General features: G+C 53.5%; 6 protein-coding genes across 6 annotated transcripts; 4 read left to right on the top strand and 2 right to left on the bottom strand.

Moving 5' to 3' along the window:
* Window positions 1-427: 427 nt before the first annotated feature.
* Window positions 428-6,236, bottom strand: BO94DRAFT_561461 (BRO1-domain-containing protein; the record flags this gene model as incomplete). Its single annotated transcript, XM_025614219.1, has 6 exons — window positions 428-1,552; window positions 1,612-3,208; window positions 3,276-3,578; window positions 4,484-4,657; window positions 4,714-5,957; window positions 6,027-6,236. 6 exons carry the CDS (start codon window positions 6,234-6,236, stop codon window positions 428-430), a joined length of 4,653 nt encoding a protein of 1,550 aa, XP_025461561.1.
* A 465-nt stretch (window positions 6,237-6,701) lies between these two features.
* On the top strand, window positions 6,702-10,107 carry BO94DRAFT_479815 (endopeptidase La; the record flags this gene model as incomplete). The annotated part of the gene is made up of 2 exons (XM_025608765.1): window positions 6,702-9,887; window positions 9,943-10,107. 2 exons carry the CDS (start codon window positions 6,702-6,704, stop codon window positions 10,105-10,107), a joined length of 3,351 nt encoding a protein of 1,116 aa, XP_025461560.1.
* A 1,110-nt stretch (window positions 10,108-11,217) lies between these two features.
* On the top strand, window positions 11,218-13,486 carry BO94DRAFT_591266 (uncharacterized protein; the record flags this gene model as incomplete). Its single annotated transcript, XM_025616099.1, has 4 exons — window positions 11,218-11,332; window positions 11,421-11,504; window positions 11,641-11,734; window positions 13,180-13,486. 4 exons carry the CDS (start codon window positions 11,218-11,220, stop codon window positions 13,484-13,486), a joined length of 600 nt encoding a protein of 199 aa, XP_025461559.1.
* Window positions 13,487-14,476: 990 nt separating this feature from the next.
* On the top strand, window positions 14,477-17,648 carry BO94DRAFT_334948 (uncharacterized protein). Its single transcript, XM_025607006.1, has one exon. The coding sequence runs from the start codon at window positions 14,858-14,860 to the stop codon at window positions 17,561-17,563; it is 2,706 nt and encodes a 901-aa protein (XP_025461558.1). The 5' UTR covers window positions 14,477-14,857; the 3' UTR covers window positions 17,564-17,648.
* Window positions 17,649-18,021: 373 nt separating this feature from the next.
* BO94DRAFT_540733 (CobW family GTP-binding protein) lies at window positions 18,022-19,786 on the bottom strand. The gene is made up of 6 exons (XM_025612981.1): window positions 19,602-19,786; window positions 19,431-19,514; window positions 19,368-19,379; window positions 19,221-19,317; window positions 18,650-19,166; window positions 18,022-18,570 (listed from the first exon to the last, which is right to left on the bottom strand). The coding sequence occupies exons 1-6, from the start codon at window positions 19,717-19,719 to the stop codon at window positions 18,223-18,225; spliced, it is 1,176 nt and encodes a 391-aa protein (XP_025461557.1). The 5' UTR covers window positions 19,720-19,786; the 3' UTR covers window positions 18,022-18,222.
* On the top strand, window positions 19,669-21,778 carry BO94DRAFT_540732 (Mob1 family protein). Its single transcript, XM_025612980.1, has 2 exons — window positions 19,669-20,288; window positions 20,358-21,778. Exons 1-2 carry the CDS (start codon window positions 20,055-20,057, stop codon window positions 21,627-21,629), a joined length of 1,506 nt encoding a protein of 501 aa, XP_025461556.1. The 5' UTR covers window positions 19,669-20,054; the 3' UTR covers window positions 21,630-21,778.
* Window positions 21,779-21,885: the final 107 nt, after the last annotated feature.

The following is a 21,885-nucleotide window of genomic DNA, read 5'->3' as shown; positions in this document are numbered from 1 at the left end:
TCTATCTTACAAAGTGATGAGTACCCAAGTAAATTATAAAACACAGACCATAGTACCACACCATACCACCCATACCTCATCCAACTGCATTTTCATTTTCTCTCTCTCCCATCTTCCATCTCATTATATACATTTCACTCATTCACATCCACCTGCCTTCCATATTCCACCAAAAAACCACATAACAGCACAGCAGCACACGAAAAGGAGAAGAGCTTGACAAGAACGAAAATTCACCAGGTAGATCGATCGAAAGAACAGAGCAGCGAGATAATTTCGGAAAGGTAGAAATATAAAGAGAGAAAGGAAGGAGTAAGGAAGTGAACAACTGTGGAAAAAACGCCAAAATGCTTAACAATCCATTCCATAAGTCTATCATACTTTCATCATGACCCGTCCTTACATTCCCATATCGTCCGGACATGGATTATTTCCATGCGTTAAGGCCCGCCCAGGGGTCGTTGGAGGTGGAGGTGGCCGATTGGCTTTGAGATTGTGAGGGAGCCTTGTGGTGCTGGCTCGAGCCGTAGGATCTGTTTTGCGCATAGCCACCAGGACCGGATGGGTATGGGCCCGTAGAAGAGGGATAGGTTGTCTGCTGGGGGCGGGGCGGCGGAGGGGGCGGGACGTAGCCCTGGGGCATGAAGGAGGATGGAGCGGCTGGCGGAGTAGGGCCGGCGTAGCTGAATGGGGTTGGGGTGGACGAGTAGAATTGTTGGTTCGGCGGAGGGGAAACGGAGGGAGGAACGGGGTAGGCCATTGGGTTGTAGCCCTCTGAAAGAGGCGCCGCGGCGCCTTGCTGGAATGGCTGCCCCGGGACGTAGGAGACGCCCGTTCCGTGGCCCATATACCGCCCATAGGGGGCGGGGGAATGCGACATGGGGATGCCGTGCGACTGTCCCGAGATATTGGGAGGGAAGCGCGGTGACATCTTCGGCGAAGATATGACGGGGTTGGGATATGCGGGCGTCTGGATGGCAGGAGGAGGGGACTTGGCCTTGGACGGAGCGGCCGAGGCGGAGGGTGGAGCTGGCGACGTCTTGGGTTCCGTAGTCAAGCGCTCCATGAGTTGCTGCATCCTCTCCCGGTCATAGTCTCCCTGCTCGGTGCCACTGCTTACTTTATCCCGCTCGATTAGGCCCAGCCGCTGTGCGCCTTCGGATCGGCGGTTGTTGATGAAAGACTCGACGTTCTTCTTCAGACTGTCCACGGTCTCGCCCATCTCCCTGTAGAAGGTCTGGGCCTGCACGGTTCCGGATAGTAGGCCATTGAATGCATCGTATATCTTCTTGTATCGAGACATCACCGTGTTGCGTTGGCGGGTGATCGTCTCATACTTCGATTGTTCAGCACGCACTCGCTTGTCCTGCAGCAAGTCACCGTATATTTTCGTAAGTTCTTTCATCAGCGACGCCTGTTTATGGTTGGCCTGGAGGAGTCGGTTCTGATGCGGACGAAATTTCTCTAGCTCCGCTTCAAAAAGTTGACTTTCCTGCCCGGCGATGGTTTTCTTGTTGAGTATCAGGACATTGGAGATGTCATCGGTGTGAACCTGATAGTAGGACGTTAGTCTCGCGCGACATATGGTTCAGGAAAATATAATGCACTTACCTTCTCTTTGAGGTCTTTCAAGACCTGAGCTCGTTCTCTCTTGATCAGGTTCAATTTCTTCAGAATGGACTCGACTCTAGCGATTTGCTCAGCCACCGAGGTGCCGCCCTCATCGAAGACATCATCGATCAAACTTCCTTCTGCCGAAGACGAGTATGGACTACCAAGTCCATTTTTACCCTTGCCATGCTTGGAGCCAGCTTTGATCATGGCGCGCTGGAAGAGGACTTCGGCCTCGTCTGTTTCCCCGGCAGATCGCATTTCATCGAAGTCTGCCTCGTACTGCCGTAGGGTTGACAGAAGCTGAGAATCGCTGGCACTCGCTTCATTGATGGTATCCCGATATGTTCGGATATCGCCATGTAGTGTAGTGTTCAGCATGGCGCTGGGTTGTTGGCTCCACTCCACCCCGTATTTGGAACGCATCTTCTCGCATACGCTTTCCTCTAAGTCCAATTGCTTAGAACATTGGTCTAGTTGCGCCAAGATCTCTGCCTTGCGATCCTGTAGGCCATCAAAGGCCTTGATGAAAGGTTGATGGCCCCCAAGCTCCTGACACCATCGTCGAAACTCGTCATCCACGGTCATCTCCTGGTCCATTCCGCCTTTGAGAATATTCAAACTACCGGGAAGTTTTAGGTAATCAAGACTGGCCGCCATTTCTCCGTTTGCCGTCTCGACTTTCTCTGTTTCTGCTCGGATCAGCTTGGCCTTTTCTTCGTCGTAGAGACTGGCCGTTTCCGTGACGGACATGGGCACGAGTTTCTGGAAGATGTCCGGGCCGATGATACGTTGAATATCTTGGCCTTGGTAGAGCTCGCTAACAGGAATGGCCTTTGCTGCGGGCAGCTTCGAAACGGCCGACAAACCTGCCTCGCTCGGAATGGGCTGGTGGTAGATAAAGTCGTTGTCTTTCTTGAATACGGTGAGCTTGGCCTGGACGTTCGCAAGGTGATACTTGATCATATCGAGGAGATTGGTGCCCGATTCGGAGCTCAAATTGGCATTGGGAGAGACAGACGATGGGAATGACTTGGCCCACCCTAGTGCTGCTGTCGAATTCTTCTCTGCAAGCTGCAGCCGGGCAATAGCCACGCCGTGCGAACCAGTCTCACTGTCGGCTAGGGCCTGGTAGTAGGACGCCACAGAGGCCATGTGCCCCGCCTTAGCCTGCACAACAATTGTCCACACCTTATCAAAGACACCCTTAGCGAACTCTTGCATCCCTTCGGCAGCCTGGGAGTATAGATAAGCAGATTGACTGGCGAGTTTCGCTAGCAATCCAGCTTTCTTATTGTCCGCAATTTGTTTCTCTAGGAATACTTCTTGACCTTGGGCAAGAGTGATGTTTATCAGGGCCTTGACGGTTTCCCGGTTCAAGTCGGTTGATGGCGCGTGGAGGAAGTTCTCGTTGATATACGTGAACATGCCAGCAGATGCCTGGAAGGAGTGATAAGCGGTTTTGAGACCGGTGTCTTCAGCGCGATTTTGGTTTGCGGCATGGCATGAAAGCACGGCGGAGATGTTAAAGATGATCGATGCTTTCTCGAATGCCAAAGAATATTGTGAGGTTGACTTTTGTGTAAAGGCGTCATACCTATGTGGCATTGGGTCGTTAGCGGACCAACCGGTAGCAGGAACCAGAAAATGAAAGGGGGTGTTACCAAGTGAAGGAGATCTTGATATGATTTTCATCCACGGGAAACCTCAGATCCAAGAGCTCCAGCTGTCCGTAATACCGATATAACAGGTCGCGCCCTGTCGCACTATCCTTCCCTGCGCCCCTCATGTCCTGGCGCAAGCGGTTGAGGGTGGCGCATTCTGAGCCGTACCGTTCGGGGTCTTCGCCGTAACTCTGACGAATGTAGTCCTTGAGGGGCCGAATCCAGTCGATTTCGTTGGTCTGCTTAAGCGGACATGAGATCATGGGCGATTGAACCATCTTGATGCTCGGGAGGAGCGGGGAGCTCCCATCCAAAGGCGGAGAGACAGCGGGCCCGATGTTAGAGCAGTAGGAGCAAGAGCAGGTAGGCAGGTAAGGTCGAAGTCGCCGTGAGGAGGGGAAGGTTTTCGGAATGGAACTGTGGGGTAACGAAGGTAGATAGGCGATGCTTAGTCGTCGTCCCTGCGAGAATTGCGGTGGCAGTTGGTAGGGGTCGATAGATAGATTAGTCGCAGTTCACTAACGAGTCTAGTCGTCCCCAAGGCAGCCTAACCGTAGTTCCGTCGTTAGCTCGACGATGATGACGGAAGTGGGGAGGCAGCAGCAGCAGAGGGGGGAGGGATAATTCCAAGTGGTGTGGTCGCTGGAAGCAGCACAGCCTACCTGAAGGAGATTTAAGGAGGGACAGATCAGCGGATTTCCAGCTGAGTGGCAGGATTGGGCAGAAAGGAGTGGTGGTTGACTGATGGGGGGGCGGAATTGTGATGAGGATGATGGGGAGGAGGCGTTGTGATGGGCGGATGGTAACCGCCGGCCGTGACGGAAAGGCAGCAAAATGGCATGCCTGGCGGGAAAGCTTCGAGGCAATCTGACTGTCACAAACTTAAATTCTGCCCACAATACGTATCTAATAATCAATAATTAATAATAGTAGAAGTAGAGATGAGATGTCTTGAGCGCTAACTCTAATCGTACACTACATACATACATACACACATACATCACTTTCTCCAAACAAACAACGTCAACAATTGAACGGATACAGGCGAATGGAATCATCCCAACATGCTGAATGGCACAAGAACCCCCAATCTCGCCGGCGCTATGATATTGTCCGCAATAATTACACAGTAAGAAACGAAGCTCCCCCGAAGTAGTATCCAAGATTCCGATTATACATGTCGTGACTCCGTTTACTTGGAGCCGGACTTCTTCTCCCCGCCAGTCTTTTTGGCGTCCCCAGTGTCTTTCTTGCTTGATTCGCTGGTCGAGCCCTCTGATTCTGAGTGTTTCGTGTGGTTCATGAGCTTGTGCCAGGCCGATTTGAGGAATCCCTCATTCTTGGAGGAGTCTGAGGTGGCGTTGGACTCGGGGGGAGAGCTGCTTCTTCGTCAGAAACCCTATCAGCGTAGATAAAGCCAGGTGGGGTCTATACTCACCCATCCTTCGGGATATCCATAATGCGCCTGGCCGTCTTGTCACCCATTTCATCCGCAAGGACCTCAAGGATCGTCCGCTGGTTGCCGGTCAAATACTTCGGCATGGCAACCTTAAACTCCACCTTCAAGTCACCCGTAGGGGTGAATGCCCTAGAGCGGCCACTGAGCTTCTTCATACCCATGCCAGTGAGTGTAATACGGTCGCCGGTGCCGGTGCCAGTGCCAACCTTGACCTTGACCTCGCCATCCAATGTCGGGACCGTCACTTCACCGCCAAGCAGGGCAGTGGTGAGGGGGATAGAAGCCGTGTAAAGAATATCGGAGCCGGAACGGCTAAACCGGTGGTCGGGAGAAACTCGGATGGAGACGTACAGGTCACCTCGCTGCGTACGGGAGCCTGGGGCTGCCGCGGTGCCCATGGGAGGGGCGTCGCCTTCACCGGTCACTCTCAGACGCATGCCGTCCTCGACACCACCAGGGATATCGACCTGAACGGTCTTCCGATCCCTGACCACGCCGTTTCCTTTACATGAGCCACACTCAGATCCCCGGGGCACTGACATTCCTGCTCCTCCACAGGCATCGCAGGTGGCTGCGACCTGGAATCCTCCCTGCATCATGTGTACTCGGGTGCCGGAACCGTTGCACTGACGGCACTGAGATCGTTTGGCGCCCTTCTTCAGTCCATCACCGTCACAGGTGCCACATTCTTTCAATGGGGTGATGACAATATCCTTTGATGTACCCTTCGCAGCTTCCATGAACGAAATGCTGGTCTGGACCTCAATATCTTCGCCCACCAAGATCTCCTGGAACGGGCTTCGGCGGCCCCGGCCAGAACGGCGGGCACCCCCTGTGAAAGCTCCGAAAAGATCTTCAAAATTGATATCTGCCGAAAATCCTCCGGGGAAGCCACCCCCGAAACCACCCCCGAAGCCATGGAAACCTCCAGCACCAGCGAAAGGGTTACCGCCACTGGGATCGAAGCCGCCATTTTGGTCGAAGGCAGCCGAGCCAAACCGGTCGTAATTCTCGCGCTTCTTCGTATCAGAAAGAACTTCGTAGGCCGATTGGGCTTCTGCGAACTTTTCCTTGGCGCCGGGGTCCTTGTTGGTATCCGGGTGATATTTCTTGGCCATTCCATAGTAGGCTTTCTTGATGTCCGCCCCAGAGGCGCCTTTGTCGACTCCTAGAACTTTATACGGGTCAGAAATGGCCCCACGGGGAGCGGTCGTATGGAAAACCTGTGGACAGGAAAGGAAACTCAGTCACAGCCCGGACATAACTCCACGGAGGTTGCAGATAGCACCTACCCTTGACGAAAGGAATGAGTTATGCTTGCCCCGAACACCATCTCGCAAGCGCTGACTGGTCGAAGGGGTAGTTGACACATGATAGGATCGAACCGGGGTGGCCGATCGCACACTGGCCGCCGGGCTCTGCTTGGAGCATTGTCGCGAGGTCCGCAGTAAACGAGCGGGAAGGGCCGCGGCTTTGGGCATGGCGGCGGAAGTAGCGCTCATCGTGAGAAGCCAAGGAGCATTCAACGGGCGAAAGAGGGACAGCGAGAGGGAATGAGGGGACTGGTAGCGAAGCGAGATTGTAAACCAACGAAGCTGATTTGAGCAGAAGTCGGCGACCTTTTAGTTCAATGACCTCGACCGCCTCCTGATGGGGAAGACGCTTGGAAGCTTCGAGTCGCTCGGCTCAAAAAAGTTTCCCGACCGGAATAACAATCTTCCGCGGCAGCGATGATGAAAGCCTGCTTCGGTAATCAAGCACTGGACCGACCTGACCGATTGACTGACCTGCCCCGACCTCGTTCATCCCATTGATCCCCAGCCTTTCCTTCGGTCTCGTTTGGAGCTCCCTTTCAGTAAGCCCTCGTGCTACTGCCTTGTATTCTATTTCTTGTCCCTCCTTCTTCCCCCCTCTACTCATCCTTTTGCCGCCTCGTTGCGTCCACATCTACATTAGTAACTACTAGCATGCTCCGCGGCCAGACTCTCCCCTGGAGAGCCGCGCTCCACCAAACCTCGCGTCCTTTTATCCCTCGGCCTCTACTTGCTCCTTCTAAATATAATGTCACTGCTCGATCGATACTAAATTCTTCGCGACTTCGCCGCCCTCTCCCGTCTTCTACTCGCACCTTCTCCTCGAGCTCCATCCGGAGGCGGGAAAAGCCCCCACCTGGTGACGAAAAGGACGACCCTGCCCAGAAAGAGCAGAGAGACGCGAACGAGGATAAGGATGTTGAGCGAGCCCCAGATGCCCGACGCAAGGCCGCCGATTCCTCTAGCAAGCATGGATCGTCGCATGAACCCGGAGCTCCGACATCGGGCTTTGCACGGCGGAAGGAGAAGGCGGGCGGGGACAAGGAGCAACGTGGCTTGGAGGAAGACTCGAAGAAGGATGGCCATGCAGTAGAAGGCAAGGGGAGCTCATCCGATACTCCATCCCCTATACCTGTCAGTGGTGGTTCGGATTCGAGGCCTAGTGGCGCGAATAATGGTGGCAACGAGGATGGCGGAAAGAAGGGAAAGAAGGGCTCCGGCGAGAAGGCCTTGCAGAAACCATCTGTCCCCGAAGTCTATCCTCAGGTGATGGCGATTCCCATCGCCAAGCGACCGTTGTTCCCGGGATTTTACAAAGCAATTACCATCCGAGACCCCAATGTGGCTGCTGCCATCCAAGACATGATGAAGCGGGGGCAACCATACGTGGGTGCTTTTCTTTTTAAGGATGAGAACGCAGATGGCGACGTGATTGAAAATCTGGATGATGTTTATGACGTCGGTGTCTTCGCCCAAATTACTGCTGCTTACCCTCTTCGGGGCGAAGCGAGTGGTGTGACGGCTGTTCTTTATCCCCATCGTCGCATCAAGGTCTCTTCATTGCTTCCGCCTAGTGACCCTGCCAAGGCTGGTGCGACCGATGACAAGGCAGCTGAGCGTCGTGGGGATGTTGTCGCTAGCTTCGAGGAGGGCACTGCAGAGCTCGCCCCCAAGGACCACTACGAGCCCACCTCCTTCTTGCGCAAGTACCCCGTCAGCTTGGTCAATGTGGAGAACCTGACGGAGGAGCCGTACGATAAAAAGAGTGCCATCATCCGCGCGGTCACCAGTGAGATCGTCAACGTTTGCAAGGAGATCGCTAGCCTGAACCCTTTGTTCCGCGACCAGATTTCCGCCTTCTACACCGATCAGTTCCCCGGAAACCTAAGTGACGAGCCTGCCAAGCTGGCTGATTTCGCGGCCGCTGTGTCTGCAGGCGAACTCAATGAAATGCAGGAGGTCTTGGAGTTGATGAACATTGAAGAGCGACTCCCCAAGGCTTTGGTGGTGTTGAAAAAGGAGCTCATGAATGCGCAGCTTCAATCCAAGATCTCGAAAGACGTGGAGGCTAAGATTCAGAAGCGGCAGCGTGAATATTGGCTAATGGAGCAGATGAAAGGCATCAAAAGAGAGCTGGGCATTGAGTCCGATGGCAAAGATAAGCTGGTGGAGAAGTTCAAGGAAAAGTCGGAGAAGCTTGCTATGCCCGACGCCGTCAAGAAAGTGTTTGACGAGGAACTCAATAAGCTGGCCCACCTAGAGCCCGCTGCCTCGGAATTCAATGTTACACGCAACTACCTGGACTGGCTGACTCAGATCCCTTGGGGACAGAAGAGTGTGGAGAACTTCGGTATTCAGCATGCGGTGAAAGTTCTGGATGAAGACCATTATGGCCTCAAGGATGTCAAGGACCGTATTCTGGAATTTATCGCCGTGGGTAAACTGCGCGGCACCGTGGAAGGGAAGATTCTCTGCCTGGTCGGACCGCCTGGTGTTGGAAAGACCAGTATCGGAAAGTCTATTGCACGGGCCCTGAACCGACAGTACTATCGGTTCTCAGTTGGTGGCTTGACCGATGTTGCCGAGATCAAGGGCCACCGTAGGACCTACGTGGGCGCTCTTCCTGGACGCATCATCCAGGCCCTGAAAAAATGCCAGACTGAAAACCCTCTCATTTTGATCGACGAAATTGACAAGATCGGCCGTGGTCATCAGGGAGACCCGTCGTCTGCGCTGCTCGAGTTGCTTGATCCCGAGCAGAACTCATCGTTCTTGGATCATTACATGGATGTTCCTGTCGATTTGTCCAAGGTTCTCTTCGTTTGCACGGCAAACGTAACTGATACCATCCCTCGGCCGCTGCTTGATCGCATGGAGCTTATCGAACTGTCTGGCTATGTTGCCGATGAGAAGATGGCTATTGCTCAACGGTATCTTGCGCCTGCTGCCCGGGAACTCACGGGTCTCAAGGAAGTTGATGTTACCCTGACGGAGGAAGCCGTTGAGGAGCTCATCAAGTCCTACTGCCGTGAAAGTGGCGTTCGCAACCTAAAGAAGCAGATCGAGAAGGTCTATCGAAAGGCGGCATACAAAATCGTCCGGGACCTCGGAGAGGATGTTCTTGCAGAAGAGAAGGCTCTGACGGTTGAGGGCAAGGCTGCCCAGGAGGAGTCGCAGAAAGAGACCGAGTCTACCGGATCCGTGAACTCGCCTGTGGATCCTGAAAAGTCCACAACAGAAACGCCTCGCGTTGCGTTGACGGTTCCTGATAGTGTGCAGCTCAGCATCGGCAAAGACAGTCTCACCGACTACGTTGGACCTCCCATTTTCACGGCAGACCGGCTGTACGACACCTTCCCGCCTGGTGTGACCATGGGACTCGCTTGGACTAGCATGGGAGGTGCTGCTTTGTACGTGGAGTCGATCCTGGAGAATGCCTTGTCTCCCAAATCCCGACCGGGCATTGATATCACCGGTAACCTGCAAACCGTGATGAAGGAATCGAGCCACATCGCCTACTCGTTTGCCAAGTCGGTCATGGCGAAGCAGTTCCCCGAGAACCGATTCTTCGAGAAGGCTAAGCTGCACATGCATTGCCCAGAAGGCGCTGTACCCAAAGATGGTCCATCTGCAGGTATCACCATGGCAACGTCTTTGCTTTCCCTGGCTCTGAACCATCCTCTCGATCCCACCATCGCCATGACCGGAGAATTGACCGTGACCGGCAAGGTATTGCGCATTGGAGGCTTGCGGGAGAAGACGGTGGCCGCTCGCCGCGCCGGTGCTAAGAAGATCATATTCCCCGCCGACAATATGTCTGATTGGCTGGAGTTGCCCGAGGTAAGTTTTGATTTGCCATCTAGCTGTGTCTGATGGAGCTAACTTTCATCGATAGAACATCAAGAAGGGCATCGAGGGACATGCAGTAGGCTGGTACTCCGAGGTGTTTGATATCCTCTTTGCCGACCTGGACAAGGGCGATGCCAACCACGTCTGGCAGAAGCAGCTGGCCGACAAGCCTTCGAAGAAGTCCAATGAAGTAGAGGAGGAAGATGAGTGAATCACGCCACCAGTGCTCATGCCTTGATGACATACTATACTCCAGCTCCCACGGGGGATTGTGTTCTGTTCCATTTCTGGTCACTGTGCGAGGCGTTATTCTGTAGGAAGCATGGTTCGGAGTTGTTTTCCTTTTCTTGTCTATTTCTTTGTTTGGATTTATTAGATTCACTCTAGGGCATTTCGCCCTTGTCTTCGAGTTGTGGGCCATACCACAACACCGGGTGGAAGTCGACGTTCGCCTAGATCGGTTGCCTGGCAGTCCCGATACTGGACGACGACGAAGTGCACCACCGAAGCCCATCGAACAACCACTCCGCTCTGCGAAAAGATGATGGGATGGTCCATTCGACCGGCTGTGTATCATTGTTGGATATGTAATGAGTCGGTTTCGGGGAAGAGAACGGAGCTCTAGAGCTCCCTGACAATTGTCAGGCTTGTTAATGGACAGTATCACCTCTTGTATGTACATACGAAGACTACGTCGGTGTATTGGTAATAGAGGCTAGTTGCCCGAGTCGATTTCCGTCTGGATTTTCAACCCATGATGTGGAACAGCTTGTAGTTTCCATTACTTGGGTGAGATTGGAAGAATGGAACTCTTCACTCCTACCCAAGTTCTTGCTAGAAACAACAATGAATAGTGCCATGTGCAGCTGAGCACAGAGAATCCCATACACTCACGCACTCCGTTACCCTCCACACCGGATAGTACAATCCCTAGTAGCTTCTCCAGACTGCCCATGTACCGACTTTCATACAAGATAGCATTGATAGTCCCTTTGCAATCAATTCGAACCATCTGGCCCATAATCAAGAGTGCAACTGAAGATGTAAAGCTGATCCCAATTCACATATCCTACTCTCCAGGCGATATTCACGGATCTCTCCTTCACGATTCAGTCAGTTGCCCATGGAGGCGGTATTCTCCGGCTATAAAAATGCCCTCTTTCCCCATGCCCTCTTTCCCGTGCCTTCTCTTTCTTTCTTACCCTGTATTCTCCTCACCTGTTCCCTTAGTTTCGTACCGATCTCATCATAACAATCATCGATCACTCTTGTTTACCACTATCCAAAAGAACACAACTTATTTCCCCTACCATCAACCAAGATGAAGTTCAATATCCTCTTCATGATGACCCTGCTCGTTGTCTTCGTGACATCCGTCGCCATCCCTGATATCGACGACGGTGATGTCGATGTCAATATCACCCTTAGTGATGAAGGTTGGAACTCCATCTCTCCTCATCTATTATCTAAATAGCATGAGCAGTGAAAGACGCTAACCCTACTCTTTTTCCATCCATATCACAGACTGGTCTGACTTGGATCTGGACTTTTTCGACTTCGATGTGGCTGATGACGTCGATGACAGCGATGTTGTTGCCCGCGATGAAGGTTAGTGTCTCATCAGCATAAGGGTTCTTATAGATGAACAAGTAATTTATCTGATCTTTCTCTGAACGACAGACTCGTTGAACTCTGAACCTGCTCTGGATGATGATGACGAAGACATGAGTATATTAAATCCCAGATGTCACCGTCGCTGCCGAGTGGACTCTCAATGTTGCCCCCGTGATAGGTGCTTCGGGGGCGTTTGCTTGGGACCTGGCCGTTATGCTTGAGTGGTATGGATCCATTCGTCGGCAATTGACATGGTAGTTTGATTGTTGGTCGGGTACATGGTACATTGGGGTTTGTGGGTTGTTGTTGTTTGCTGGACGGTGGTGAGATGCCAAGGGTATCAAATGGGTTGTTGTTATTATCTGGGATGCTAGTTCGGAGGATATTTCGTTTTCATGTTATTGAGGTTGCATCTCGGTTGATCTGAGAGCCTGCCCCTCGTTGCTGTTGTTCCTTTCGATTAGGTTCACTGTTGTTGTTTGCCGGACGGGGCAATTGCCATGGCTGCTGCTGCTGCTCTGTTGTCACCTGCTGTGCGGGACGATGGACCCGAGAATGGCTATAGTGACAGCCTAGTCTAGCGTCGTCGACGTGTGCTTTGCAATTAATGCCATACTATTCTACGGTTCCATCCCGTTGCCTTATGCCTTGTAGTTGGAAGTACTAGGAAAGGACGGGGGGGGTGGAGTCTAGATTGCACCTGGTGTAATGCAGTGCTACTATCACTGCAGCATACTATATGCCACCACCCCATGAATTGATCAACCACAACTGCCAGAAGGAACAGCATGCTATCACGGCGCATGCATAATCAGTCCATTAACGGTCAGGGTGTAGATATCGCACCAATAAGTTGGGGCCCGATCCATCCTATAGGAGCCTCCGTGATGGAGCTCCGAGGTCGTCAAGTCTCGGGCCTGACCCCGGATTGGATGCCAGCAGGGAAAAGACCACGACTACTGACGTGACAGGCTGGAGGGTGTTCGGATTCCTGGTTTGATCCGGGATTCTCCGCACGGCTGTCTATCTGACTTTGGAGATCAGCATGGAGGGAGGAAGAGGGGGTGGGAGAGGGTGAAGACAACGATGTCTAGGACTGCGCTGGAGAGTCTATTCCAGGATGACCCGGTTCTTTCAGTCAGATCCGGGGGGGTGTGAAGTCATCGATCTATCCTTGGTATGATGGGGATCCCTGGATAGACTGACACAGTTGTACGGACATGCAGACATACATACATGAAGGCAGCGGCCTGCATACTACTTACATCCAAGGCTCAAACATCGACGTCCAACTACTGGCACCGCCGAGAGGCCCTAGGATGTTTTACGCTGCAAGTGCATGACGAGCTCCAGGAACTGGCGCCTGAGGTGGAGGACACTGATTGGCCGCATCATCTGGTGACCTCTGGTGTTGTTGTTGTTTCTCGTCTGAATGGAAGCATCACTTTGAAAGTTTAACGACGGGGGGTTGGTTGAGTTGGATTAGTTTGTTCAGAGGAACCATCGGAACCCGATGGAGGGGTCCAGGTGATGGAGTGAATTGGGAAGTTGGGGGGGTTAGTTGGGAGTCGGGAGTATAAAGGGTGGAGGAACTTCACTTATCTCTGGCGGACTATTGGGTCCAGGTGTACGGTGGCCAGTATCCTCCCCCAGGCTGTTGTTTGTACAGCGTGGCGGCGGCCGCTGCTGGTGCTGTTGGTGCTGGGGACTTCGGCCTTGCTGCAGCGGATCCAGCGATACGCTCGGATAAGCCAGAAATGGGAGGGATTAGGAAGTATTATGTGATTGTGTGGGAGAGTGATGATAGCAACCCGGCAAGCCTAGACGAGACGAGACGAGATGAGATGATCGGAGACGAAGACCCGACCAGCTCAGTCGGAGGTTTAATTGTGAGGGAAGGAAAACAGGAACGAACGGGGTCCTTCGAGAAGGATGTTGGGCTGTGCGTCTGCAGTAGCGGACCTGCCGTGGGATGAATCGAGTAGTAGTATGAAGAATGGAGGCTGTGTCAGTCTGTCAGTAATAATCAGTCTCCGTCCCCCCTCTTTCAACCTCTTTCATCTCCGTACGGAGTATAGAAAGCAAGTTAGGGTATGGAGTAGTCAGTCGTTGGCGAGGAGACATGATCGGGGCCCCCATCGGAGTCATTCATAGTTCGTTATCCACCTCGTCTCATCTACGGCTTCATCAGGCACCCTGTCAGGCCGCCGTGCATTTCCACGGCTCTGATTGCTGCTCCAGATTCAGTAATCGCATCCTTCATCTCGACTCGGCTGGGAATTATTATTATATTATTATTCTTCTTCGTCTTGTCCCCTACGCAAGGATTCGATTGTGCGTTCGCCGTTTCTTCCATCGGCCTTCCATTGGACCTGTTCCATCGGGCCCAGTCCTGCCAATCTCTTTCCCTCTTTTCTCCCTCTCCCTCGCGACTCTTCACTTGGACTCCTCTATTGCTATTCTGTTCTCTTTTCCTCTCATCATCCTCGGTCTCGTGGGCGGTGAATTTCATCATTCTCCTCCTCCACCTCCTCCACTCCCCGTCCTCCTCCTCATCGTCATCTCATCTGCTATGGATCAACTGATCGACTGGTGATATATTCATCCAATCCTCGGTCCCCTTTCCCTGTTCCTTCAGCCCAACCAGCCTCACAGCCGGGCGACACCCAGTTAGTCGGTCTACTATCGACGACTCCTCGCCCTTATTCGTCGTTTCCCCTTCCTCGTCATCCTTAGTTGCTCTGATGCTCTTTATGCCCTTTCTATCCCACTGCATTGTCATTGTCACTCCCTCTGCCGTTGACCCCCCCGATTACCTACTAGTAGCAACCTGACAACAAGCATAACAACAACAACAATCGCCCACCTTTCATCATAAGAACAAGAAGCTCCAGCATCCACCACCATATCGTCATTGTGCGACCGGTGGGACTCGGATTGCCTGGGCAAAGCAGTGCCTGGACAACACCAACTCAAATTCTCACCGACTTCTTCAGGGAGATTGCTTTCTATTTATTTATATCACTGAAATCCGAGTTCAAAGTTTTTATTTTCTCTTCCGTTTCTTGATCTGTTATTGCCCATTGGTCTACTTAACACCGATTTCCATTTCGATTTTTTGCTTTTGGCCCCTGCTTTCTTTTTCCTCCCTCGCTCGTCTCATCCACAGGGCCTTTAATTTTAATACTCTTGCCCCTCTGCGTCGCACCTGTGAGAATTCCACACAGGGTTACAGTCATTGCTGACCACAAGGATTCCGGCGCAATTCTTATGGACATCGCCATTCCTTCCCCCACGGGTGTCTAAGTCGTTCTCCGCACGACAGTTTAGCGACCGTGTCGAGCCGTATGGCCATCTCCATCGCCGACAGTTCCTGTAGCCCGACGAGGTCGCTGGGTCTGTTGTTGGACCCAGAGAAGGTTGACCTTCCCCGTCCCAAACTGAGCATGTGGCATCGCCTGGGCCTTCGCAGGTGGCTGGGCCGTGATGATCGAGATTTCTCCTCACATTCCCCCGCCGGTGACGCTGCCCCCACTGCAAATAAACCCGGTTCTCCAGCCGCCCATAACAATCATAATGCTAATCAACATCCGGTCGGCAAGAACGACTCCCACAAACTTCTCTCCCGTCACAGCAAACCTCACGACAATCTCACGCGTCGCCTCTCCAGAAAGGTAGGAGTCGGTCTGCCCCGAGCACCCACCTTCAAGCGCCAGAATTCCGAACGGCGAGACAATCTCCTCCCCCCTGAGCCCGAACCCCGTCGCGCCGTGTCCGCCGACCGTCGTCGCGCCGTCAGCTCCCACTCACAGCGGTCCAGATCCCCACCGCCCACCGTGGACCCCAGACTATCCGCACCCGAGGTTCAGTGGCGCGAGGACCCAAGCGAGACCACGGTCGAAAGACTACCCGAAGCGAATGAGGACGGCGACTTCCACTCGGAATGGAACCCTTGCCCTGACGTGGCGGAAGCTCCCGAGGAGCTACCGGACGATACGCTCGAGATGGAATTGGAGAAGCGCTGGATTTTGAACCTGAGCATGCATTTTCGGGATCGCTCGGAGCGGGAAAAGTTTTTCGTCACATATGCTGAGACTCCAACCAAGTGGCGAAGGGTGACCATCTCATGCGATTACCGCGGCGCTCCCCCCGATTCCCTCGAACAAGACCTGAGGGAATTGCAGTACCAGCGTGACAAATGCGCCCGAATCTACGAATCCATCCGTGAATCGTTGTCGGAGATTCAATTTTACGATACGGTGACGAATCTGAAGTTGGAGACCCGAGACGGACGCCTGCATGTCCATGTTACGGAAGATGTCAATGAGATTATCCCGTACCCTCCAGTTTCCTGCATCGGACATTTGCCGGAGGCCCGGCTGGTCCGGGAGAACCAGCTCCATTTCGAGGCGCATTTATCCGGCTTTGTCTACAACGTCAACCTAGATGGTAAGACCTACATCAAGAAAGAAATTCCCGGCCCCGATACCGTAGATGAATTTCTGTACGAGATAAATGCGCTTCATGCTCTACAAAACACTCCTTATGTGGTTCAGGTAGAGGGAATTGTGGTCGATGACCAGGAGCAAGTGGTCAAAGGACTTCTCATCGGCTTTGCGGAGAAAGGAGCGCTGGTCGACATCCTTTATGAAACCCACGGCACGATTGCGTGGGAACGGCGGGAACGTTGGGCGAGGCAGATTGTCCAAGGGCTTTGCGAGGTCCACGAGGCTGGTTACGTACAAGGAGATTTTACGCTTTCCAATATCGTTGTGGATGGCGATGATAACGCACAGATCATTGATATTAATCGTCGAGGCTGTCCGGTGGGATGGGAACCCCCGGAGATCGCGGCAAAGATCGAGAGTAACCAGCGGATCTCGATGTATATTGGGGTCAAGACTGATCTGTTCCAGCTTGGCATGACTCTGTGGGCTCTGGCAATGGAGATCGATGATCCAGAGCGACAACCGCGTCCTCTGATACTGGACGAGGACGCGCGCGTACCGGACTACTACCGTAGGTTAGTCTCCATCTGCCTGAGTCCGTCTCCCCGACACCGACTGTCGGCCAAAGAGCTTCTGGCTTTTTTCCCCCGCAGTATTTGGGTCATGGAGCAACCCTTCCCTCGAATTCATCCCGCCCACACAGGCCTCGGCGTTGCCTTGCAAAATGGCGCTTTGCCATTGTACGACCCACGGGCAGCCTTTCTGTATCAGCACACGCGGCCTGTAGCCAACGGCGGTTCCTTCGATACTCAATTGTCGCTGGATGATGCATACTCATTACAACACGATGGCAGTGATTTTGTGTCCACTCCGGATAAAGAGCAATTTGATGCGCTGAAAGAACAGCAACAAGCTGGGATGGCCAGGAGAGGTATGCTTGAGAGCGAGCCAGCACCCACACAGCAGGACAAATACGCAAGTATAACATCAACGAATGAACACCTACTACAGACGACACTTCAGCCAACGTTGAGAAGCACCCAGGAGCTTCACAACTGTGTTTTCTCGAGCCAAAAGGAAGACGAGCTTGAACTGGATGCCAGTGTCAATCCTTTCTATCGAAGGGCCTCCGTGGACCGTGCCACTGGCCAGGTCCCCTTCGAAACGTGCCGTTTGCCTGGAGAGCTTGTCGGAGTTGGTGGTCACTTCGCTAGCTCTTTAGATCGGGCTTCGAGGAGCAACCTATCAGACATTGGGAGGTACCAGGAATCTCCCTTGTCGTCAGCAGCCACTCAGTCTACGGACCTGTACCCTGCTCACCTAGGGGACCTGGGTCATGCCCTGATTGACGATGAGCATTGGTCCATGGAAGCGCCGTCGCGTTCGGTGTCTTCCCTTCTGCATTCGATTCTTCCAATCAACCCAGCAGCTAACCTCTCGGAGCAAAAGCTGATAGACTCTGAGGCGAGCCGCCTGCCTCATTTGAAAATTGGTTCTGCCTTGAGACATCCTCCTCAGTACCTTCAAGAACCCACCGCCTATTTGAGCGACTCCCATTTACCCATCAACCCTGCATTTACGGACAAGGCCTTGGCACCCGTATGACCCAAAAGAATGTTCTCTCAAGTTTGTTTCCAGGAAGCCGTCACTTGTTCCACACACGTTGTCCGTGGTTTGGAGTCTCAGGCATGGGACCGGACAGTGCGCGATACCCCTGCGAGTTAGCACTGTACATTTAGTTACTTTTGAAGCGTTGCTCTATTCAGCGAAAATCATGGCGATTTCGGAGTTTAATGACTTTCGGGGTTTGGTTTCTCTTTCTCTCTCTTTTGGTTATCACAGCTCATCATCTAAAAGCCCGGGGGCAACCAGGTTCTTTCCGTCGCGATTGCAACCAATTCCAGGAACACAGCTGTCGTGCAGCATGATGTTTCTTTCCACGGCGTTCTATCCTTGCTTTCTACCCCCTACTTACGACTTACGACCGGATGGATATTGTCTTTCTCGACTTCTCTGCGCGTTCAATCACAGTCCCATGTACACTGGTTGTTAATACTATTCTCCGCAGCAACTGTATGAATTTGAAGGATGATCTGATCTATTTGACTTATACCTATAACCTACAGATTCAGCCTCGGTTAGGTTTAGATATGCAATCTAAACCATTGGTCTAGTTTCTCATTTAGTTTTACATCTTCTCCTTCTGCCTCATCAATTCGTCATCGTCGTCATCGTCGTCATCGTCATCATCATAAACATATCTACTAATCAGTACTCCGTAACAGAAACCCCTCGAAACTCTCCTGCCACGGGCCGCCATCCACACCCAATCCCCTGCCAATCAAAACAACCTTGCATTGCGTCTTCGCATCCTGGGCGGGCTCCGCATCCCGGATCTCGAAAACGTCCCGCACCGCTTGGATGATTTTCGTTGATCCATCGTCAAGGACCAAGATGCCCTTTAGTCGGTGGATATCGAAGCTAGTAGGGCCCGAAACTTCCGACGCGAGGGGCATAACAGAGTCCCAGAGGACGGATTGGAGCCAGGTGTCGACGCGGGAGACCTGAGAAGATGAGATGGGTGGGGTGGTGATTGCGACGGTTGAGATGGCCTGGTGTGGGTGTTAGTATTATGTCTAAGGTGATGGTAAAGGATGGATGAGGACACCGGGTGGGATGGAATGAACGTACCGGATCCATATGACTATGGCCCCTTTGAGCGAAATCTAAGCTATCTAGATGATCATATGCGTGCAGATCTAGAACCACACCCTCGATCTCGGGTGTCTTGCTGTGGTCCGTGATGTGGATCTTGGCTGCGTTGTTGATGGCTGTCACGCGGTCCTTGACACGGACGAGTTCGTCCTCGGTGACAAGATCTGCTTTGTTAAGAATGATAACGTCTGCGTGTGAGATCTGCATGTGGGCCATGGAGAGGACGGGGCCCGAGTGCGAGTGCGAGTGCGAGTCAGTTCCATGGCTGGAGACGGTTTCTTCGGGGGTGGGCTCGTCCAGAAGATGTAAGATGTTTTTGGCGTCGACGAGAGTCACGATGCCGTCGAGGTAGATGCTGCTGCCGAGGTTGTCGTCGACCCAGAAGACCGGGGCGATGTTGCCTGGGTCTGCGAGGCCGGTGGTCTCAAGCAGGATGTAGTCGAATGCGCCGCGGCGTTCCATGAGGGATTCGATGGCCATGACGCCGTTGTCTCTGGTGTGGTTAGGTTAGGGCGGGTTGGAGAAGATATAGGATGAGAGAGAATACTTGACGGAGCAGCAGATGCAGCCGTTGCCGACTTCCATCCATTCGGTCACTTCTTGACCGTCTTGGTTGACGGTTAGGGGTTTCTCGATGTCGGTTGCTAGGGGCGTTAGTTGTTGGGTTGGGGGATGATGCCGTAGGCTGGCTTACAGTCTCCGAATTCTACAGAGTCTTAGCATCTAGCTGTCTATCAGATGGTGGTGCTGCACTCACCGTTCATTATCACGGCAATCTTCTTGCCATGCTTTTCAGTGAGGATATAGTTCAGCAACGTGGTCTTGCCGGCTCCGAGGTAGCCTTGACACGAGGTTAGTGTGGATCTACGGGAATTTTGTTTTGCTGCTCTACAAGAGATCGATCTGCATGTGTCGCATCACATCATACCAGTCACAAGCGTGATGGGCACGCGGCCCTGAGCCGGAGTGTCCACTGACGTCGATGGCGCAGAGTCGGGAGCGGTGGAGACATCGACCAGCTGGGGCGGGGCATCGTCGTCATCCATGTTGGGCTTCGGAGTGCAACCAGAGGGAAGAGAGGGGGGGGATAGAGAGTCGAGGATACTATGTCAGATGCGATGGAGATGAAGAGAAGCAAGTCGGGGAATGACGTTGCCGCAAGAGGCAGGCTAGGGCTTAGGGCACCGGCAGTCATGGGCGGCGATGCAAACCAGAGAAACCAGGCCAACCATGCCCGTGATGGGCGGCCCGTCACTCCGGCCAGCTCCATCTTATCTCCTTCAGCTCTCTGTTTATCCACTTCTCCAATTCTCGTCTCTCCTTTTTTTCCCCATTCCTTTCCTTCTTTTCTCCCCGCTCGTGCTGTGCGAATCTTCTCGCCATGGCTGCTGCGGGCGTCTCCCAGGCTACCTCCCCACGCCTGCCCAGTCCTCCCCCGTTTACGGAGGTCCAGATCGGGCCCAAATCGCCCTCGGTCGGCGAGTCCTTCGACCACGAGACCGAGCGATTGCTGGGCGCTTCACAGATCTCGGAGGATGGCTCGACCCGGAGAATCCGCCCGGGCACTAGGGCTGTCGACATGGCCTTTGGACCTCCTTTGATTCCTCTCTCCCAGGTACGGCCGTGTAAACAAGGCAGCTCCGCCCGATCCTTGCTCCGCTGACCCAGCCCCTTTCTGCGATAGCTCGACTCCCCCTTCCAACTCCAAGAACACCTTAAGGCTCTTTACAATCATTACACGCGACCAGAAGGCACCGATACGGTAGTTCCCATCAGCCGGGAGGTCGCCATCCAGCTTGCGGAGCCGCCGGACGGCGTCGACCGGTCGCTATGGCTCTACGAATTGTGTCGTTTCCTAACCATGAAGGTCAACAACCTCCTCATCGCCTTCTTCGCCGACTCACCTCCCTGTTCCGCTCAGACCTGTCCTGAAATGCGTGCGTCCGAGTGGCAGTACCTCTGTGCTGTCCACGACCCGCCCAAATCCTGCTGCGCCATTGACTATTGCTGCCACACCCTCGATTGGGCGACAAATATCCTCACATCGCCCAAGTATTTTCCCAGTCGGCTGACCCTCGGCTCGGAAACCGGCGGCGGCGCACAGGCCAGCATGCGACACCTGACCAACATCTTCCGTCGGCTGTATCGCATCTTCGCGCATGCCTGGTTCCAACACCGGGAGGTGTTCTGGCAGGTCGAGGGTCACGACGGGCTGTATGTCTTCTTCAAGACGGTTTGTGACATGTACAGTCTCATTCCGGAGGACAACTACACGGTTCCTGCGGAGGCGGAGGGTGTCGATGTCCAGCAGCCGCCGGCGCTGGAGCACACGGACAAGCGTCGGATGACGATCCTGCGCAAAGACAATGAATCGTTTGCCGCATCGTTGGAGAACATGGAGTCGGCGTCAATCAGCACGGGGGCCACCACGCGGCGTCACAAGAATAGCCCGTCTGTCAGCTCGAGTGTCACAACCATCAGCGAGGGCGCTGAGGATGACGAGCACCCAAGACAGCAGGCTGTGGCGGCAGCAACAGCTGCGGTTGCTGCTGCAAACGCCGCCGCGGCTGCGTCTTCCCCTGTTGCTGCTTCCTCTGCTCCTGCCCCTGCCCCTGCTCCGGAGCCTGAGTCCGAGCCCGAGCCAACACCAGAGGCGGCTAGTGAGGAGCAGACGTCCCAGCCCGAGCCATCAGCCGACAGCAACGGGTCTAAGATTACAGTTTCTGAAGTCCACGCCGAGGATGACGAGGCCGCTCCAGAGTCGACGGGGAAGCCAGAGCCAGCGGAGCCCGAGACCAAGGTCGAAGCGGACGAGCCGGCGGCGGAAGCTGAAGGCGAAGCCTCCGCAGAGGCTGCAGAGGCTACAGAAGCTACAAAGCCCGAAGAAGAGTCGGACGTGAAGCAACCTAGCTCGCAGGAACCGCCGGCGGAAAACGAAGCGGCGCAGGAGGCGTAGCACGAGCACATTTTCTTTCTGATCTCTTCTCCTGACATGATGCCATGTGTCGATACCACGGTTGTAATATGTCTTGCTTGATGGAAGTGCATGCATGTTAGACGGGGCCCTGATGTAATATACGACTCGAGCGAGTTTAATGATACCCTTGAATGCTGTGGTGTGGTGTGATGAATGTAAAGAAGATCGTAACTGTGCTGGAACTGGTGCTAACTCCGCGTAACTCCGAATCGATAACGATAGATAGCGACGATCG

This window comes from Aspergillus sclerotioniger (genome assembly GCF_003184525.1).
Source record: "Aspergillus sclerotioniger CBS 115572 chromosome Unknown BO94scaffold_54, whole genome shotgun sequence".
NCBI classification, from domain to species: domain Eukaryota; kingdom Fungi; phylum Ascomycota; class Eurotiomycetes; order Eurotiales; family Aspergillaceae; genus Aspergillus; species Aspergillus sclerotioniger.
Note: the sequence above shows the minus strand (reverse complement) of the source record. Positions and strands in the feature narration are given on the sequence as shown.

Excerpts from the sequence above, each read along its gene's own strand:
- BO94DRAFT_540732 (XM_025612980.1), top strand. The coding sequence starts at position 20,055 with ATGGCTGCTGCGGGCGTCTCCCAGGCTACCTCCCCACGCCTGCCCAGT. Across the intron at positions 20,289-20,357 it reads CTTTGATTCCTCTCTCCCAG|CTCGACTCCCCCTTCCAACT; the intron begins GTACGGCCGTGT and ends TTTCTGCGATAG.
- BO94DRAFT_540733 (XM_025612981.1), bottom strand. The coding sequence starts at position 19,719 with ATGGATGACGACGATGCCCCGCCCCAGCTGGTCGATGTCTCCACCGCT. Across the intron at positions 19,515-19,601 it reads GCCCATCACGCTTGTGACTG|GCTACCTCGGAGCCGGCAAG; the intron begins GTATGATGTGAT and ends CCTCGTGTCAAG. Across the intron at positions 18,571-18,649 it reads GCCATAGTCATATGGATCCG|GCCATCTCAACCGTCGCAAT; the intron begins GTACGTTCATTC and ends CACCCACACCAG.
- BO94DRAFT_334948 (XM_025607006.1), top strand. The coding sequence starts at position 14,858 with ATGGCCATCTCCATCGCCGACAGTTCCTGTAGCCCGACGAGGTCGCTG.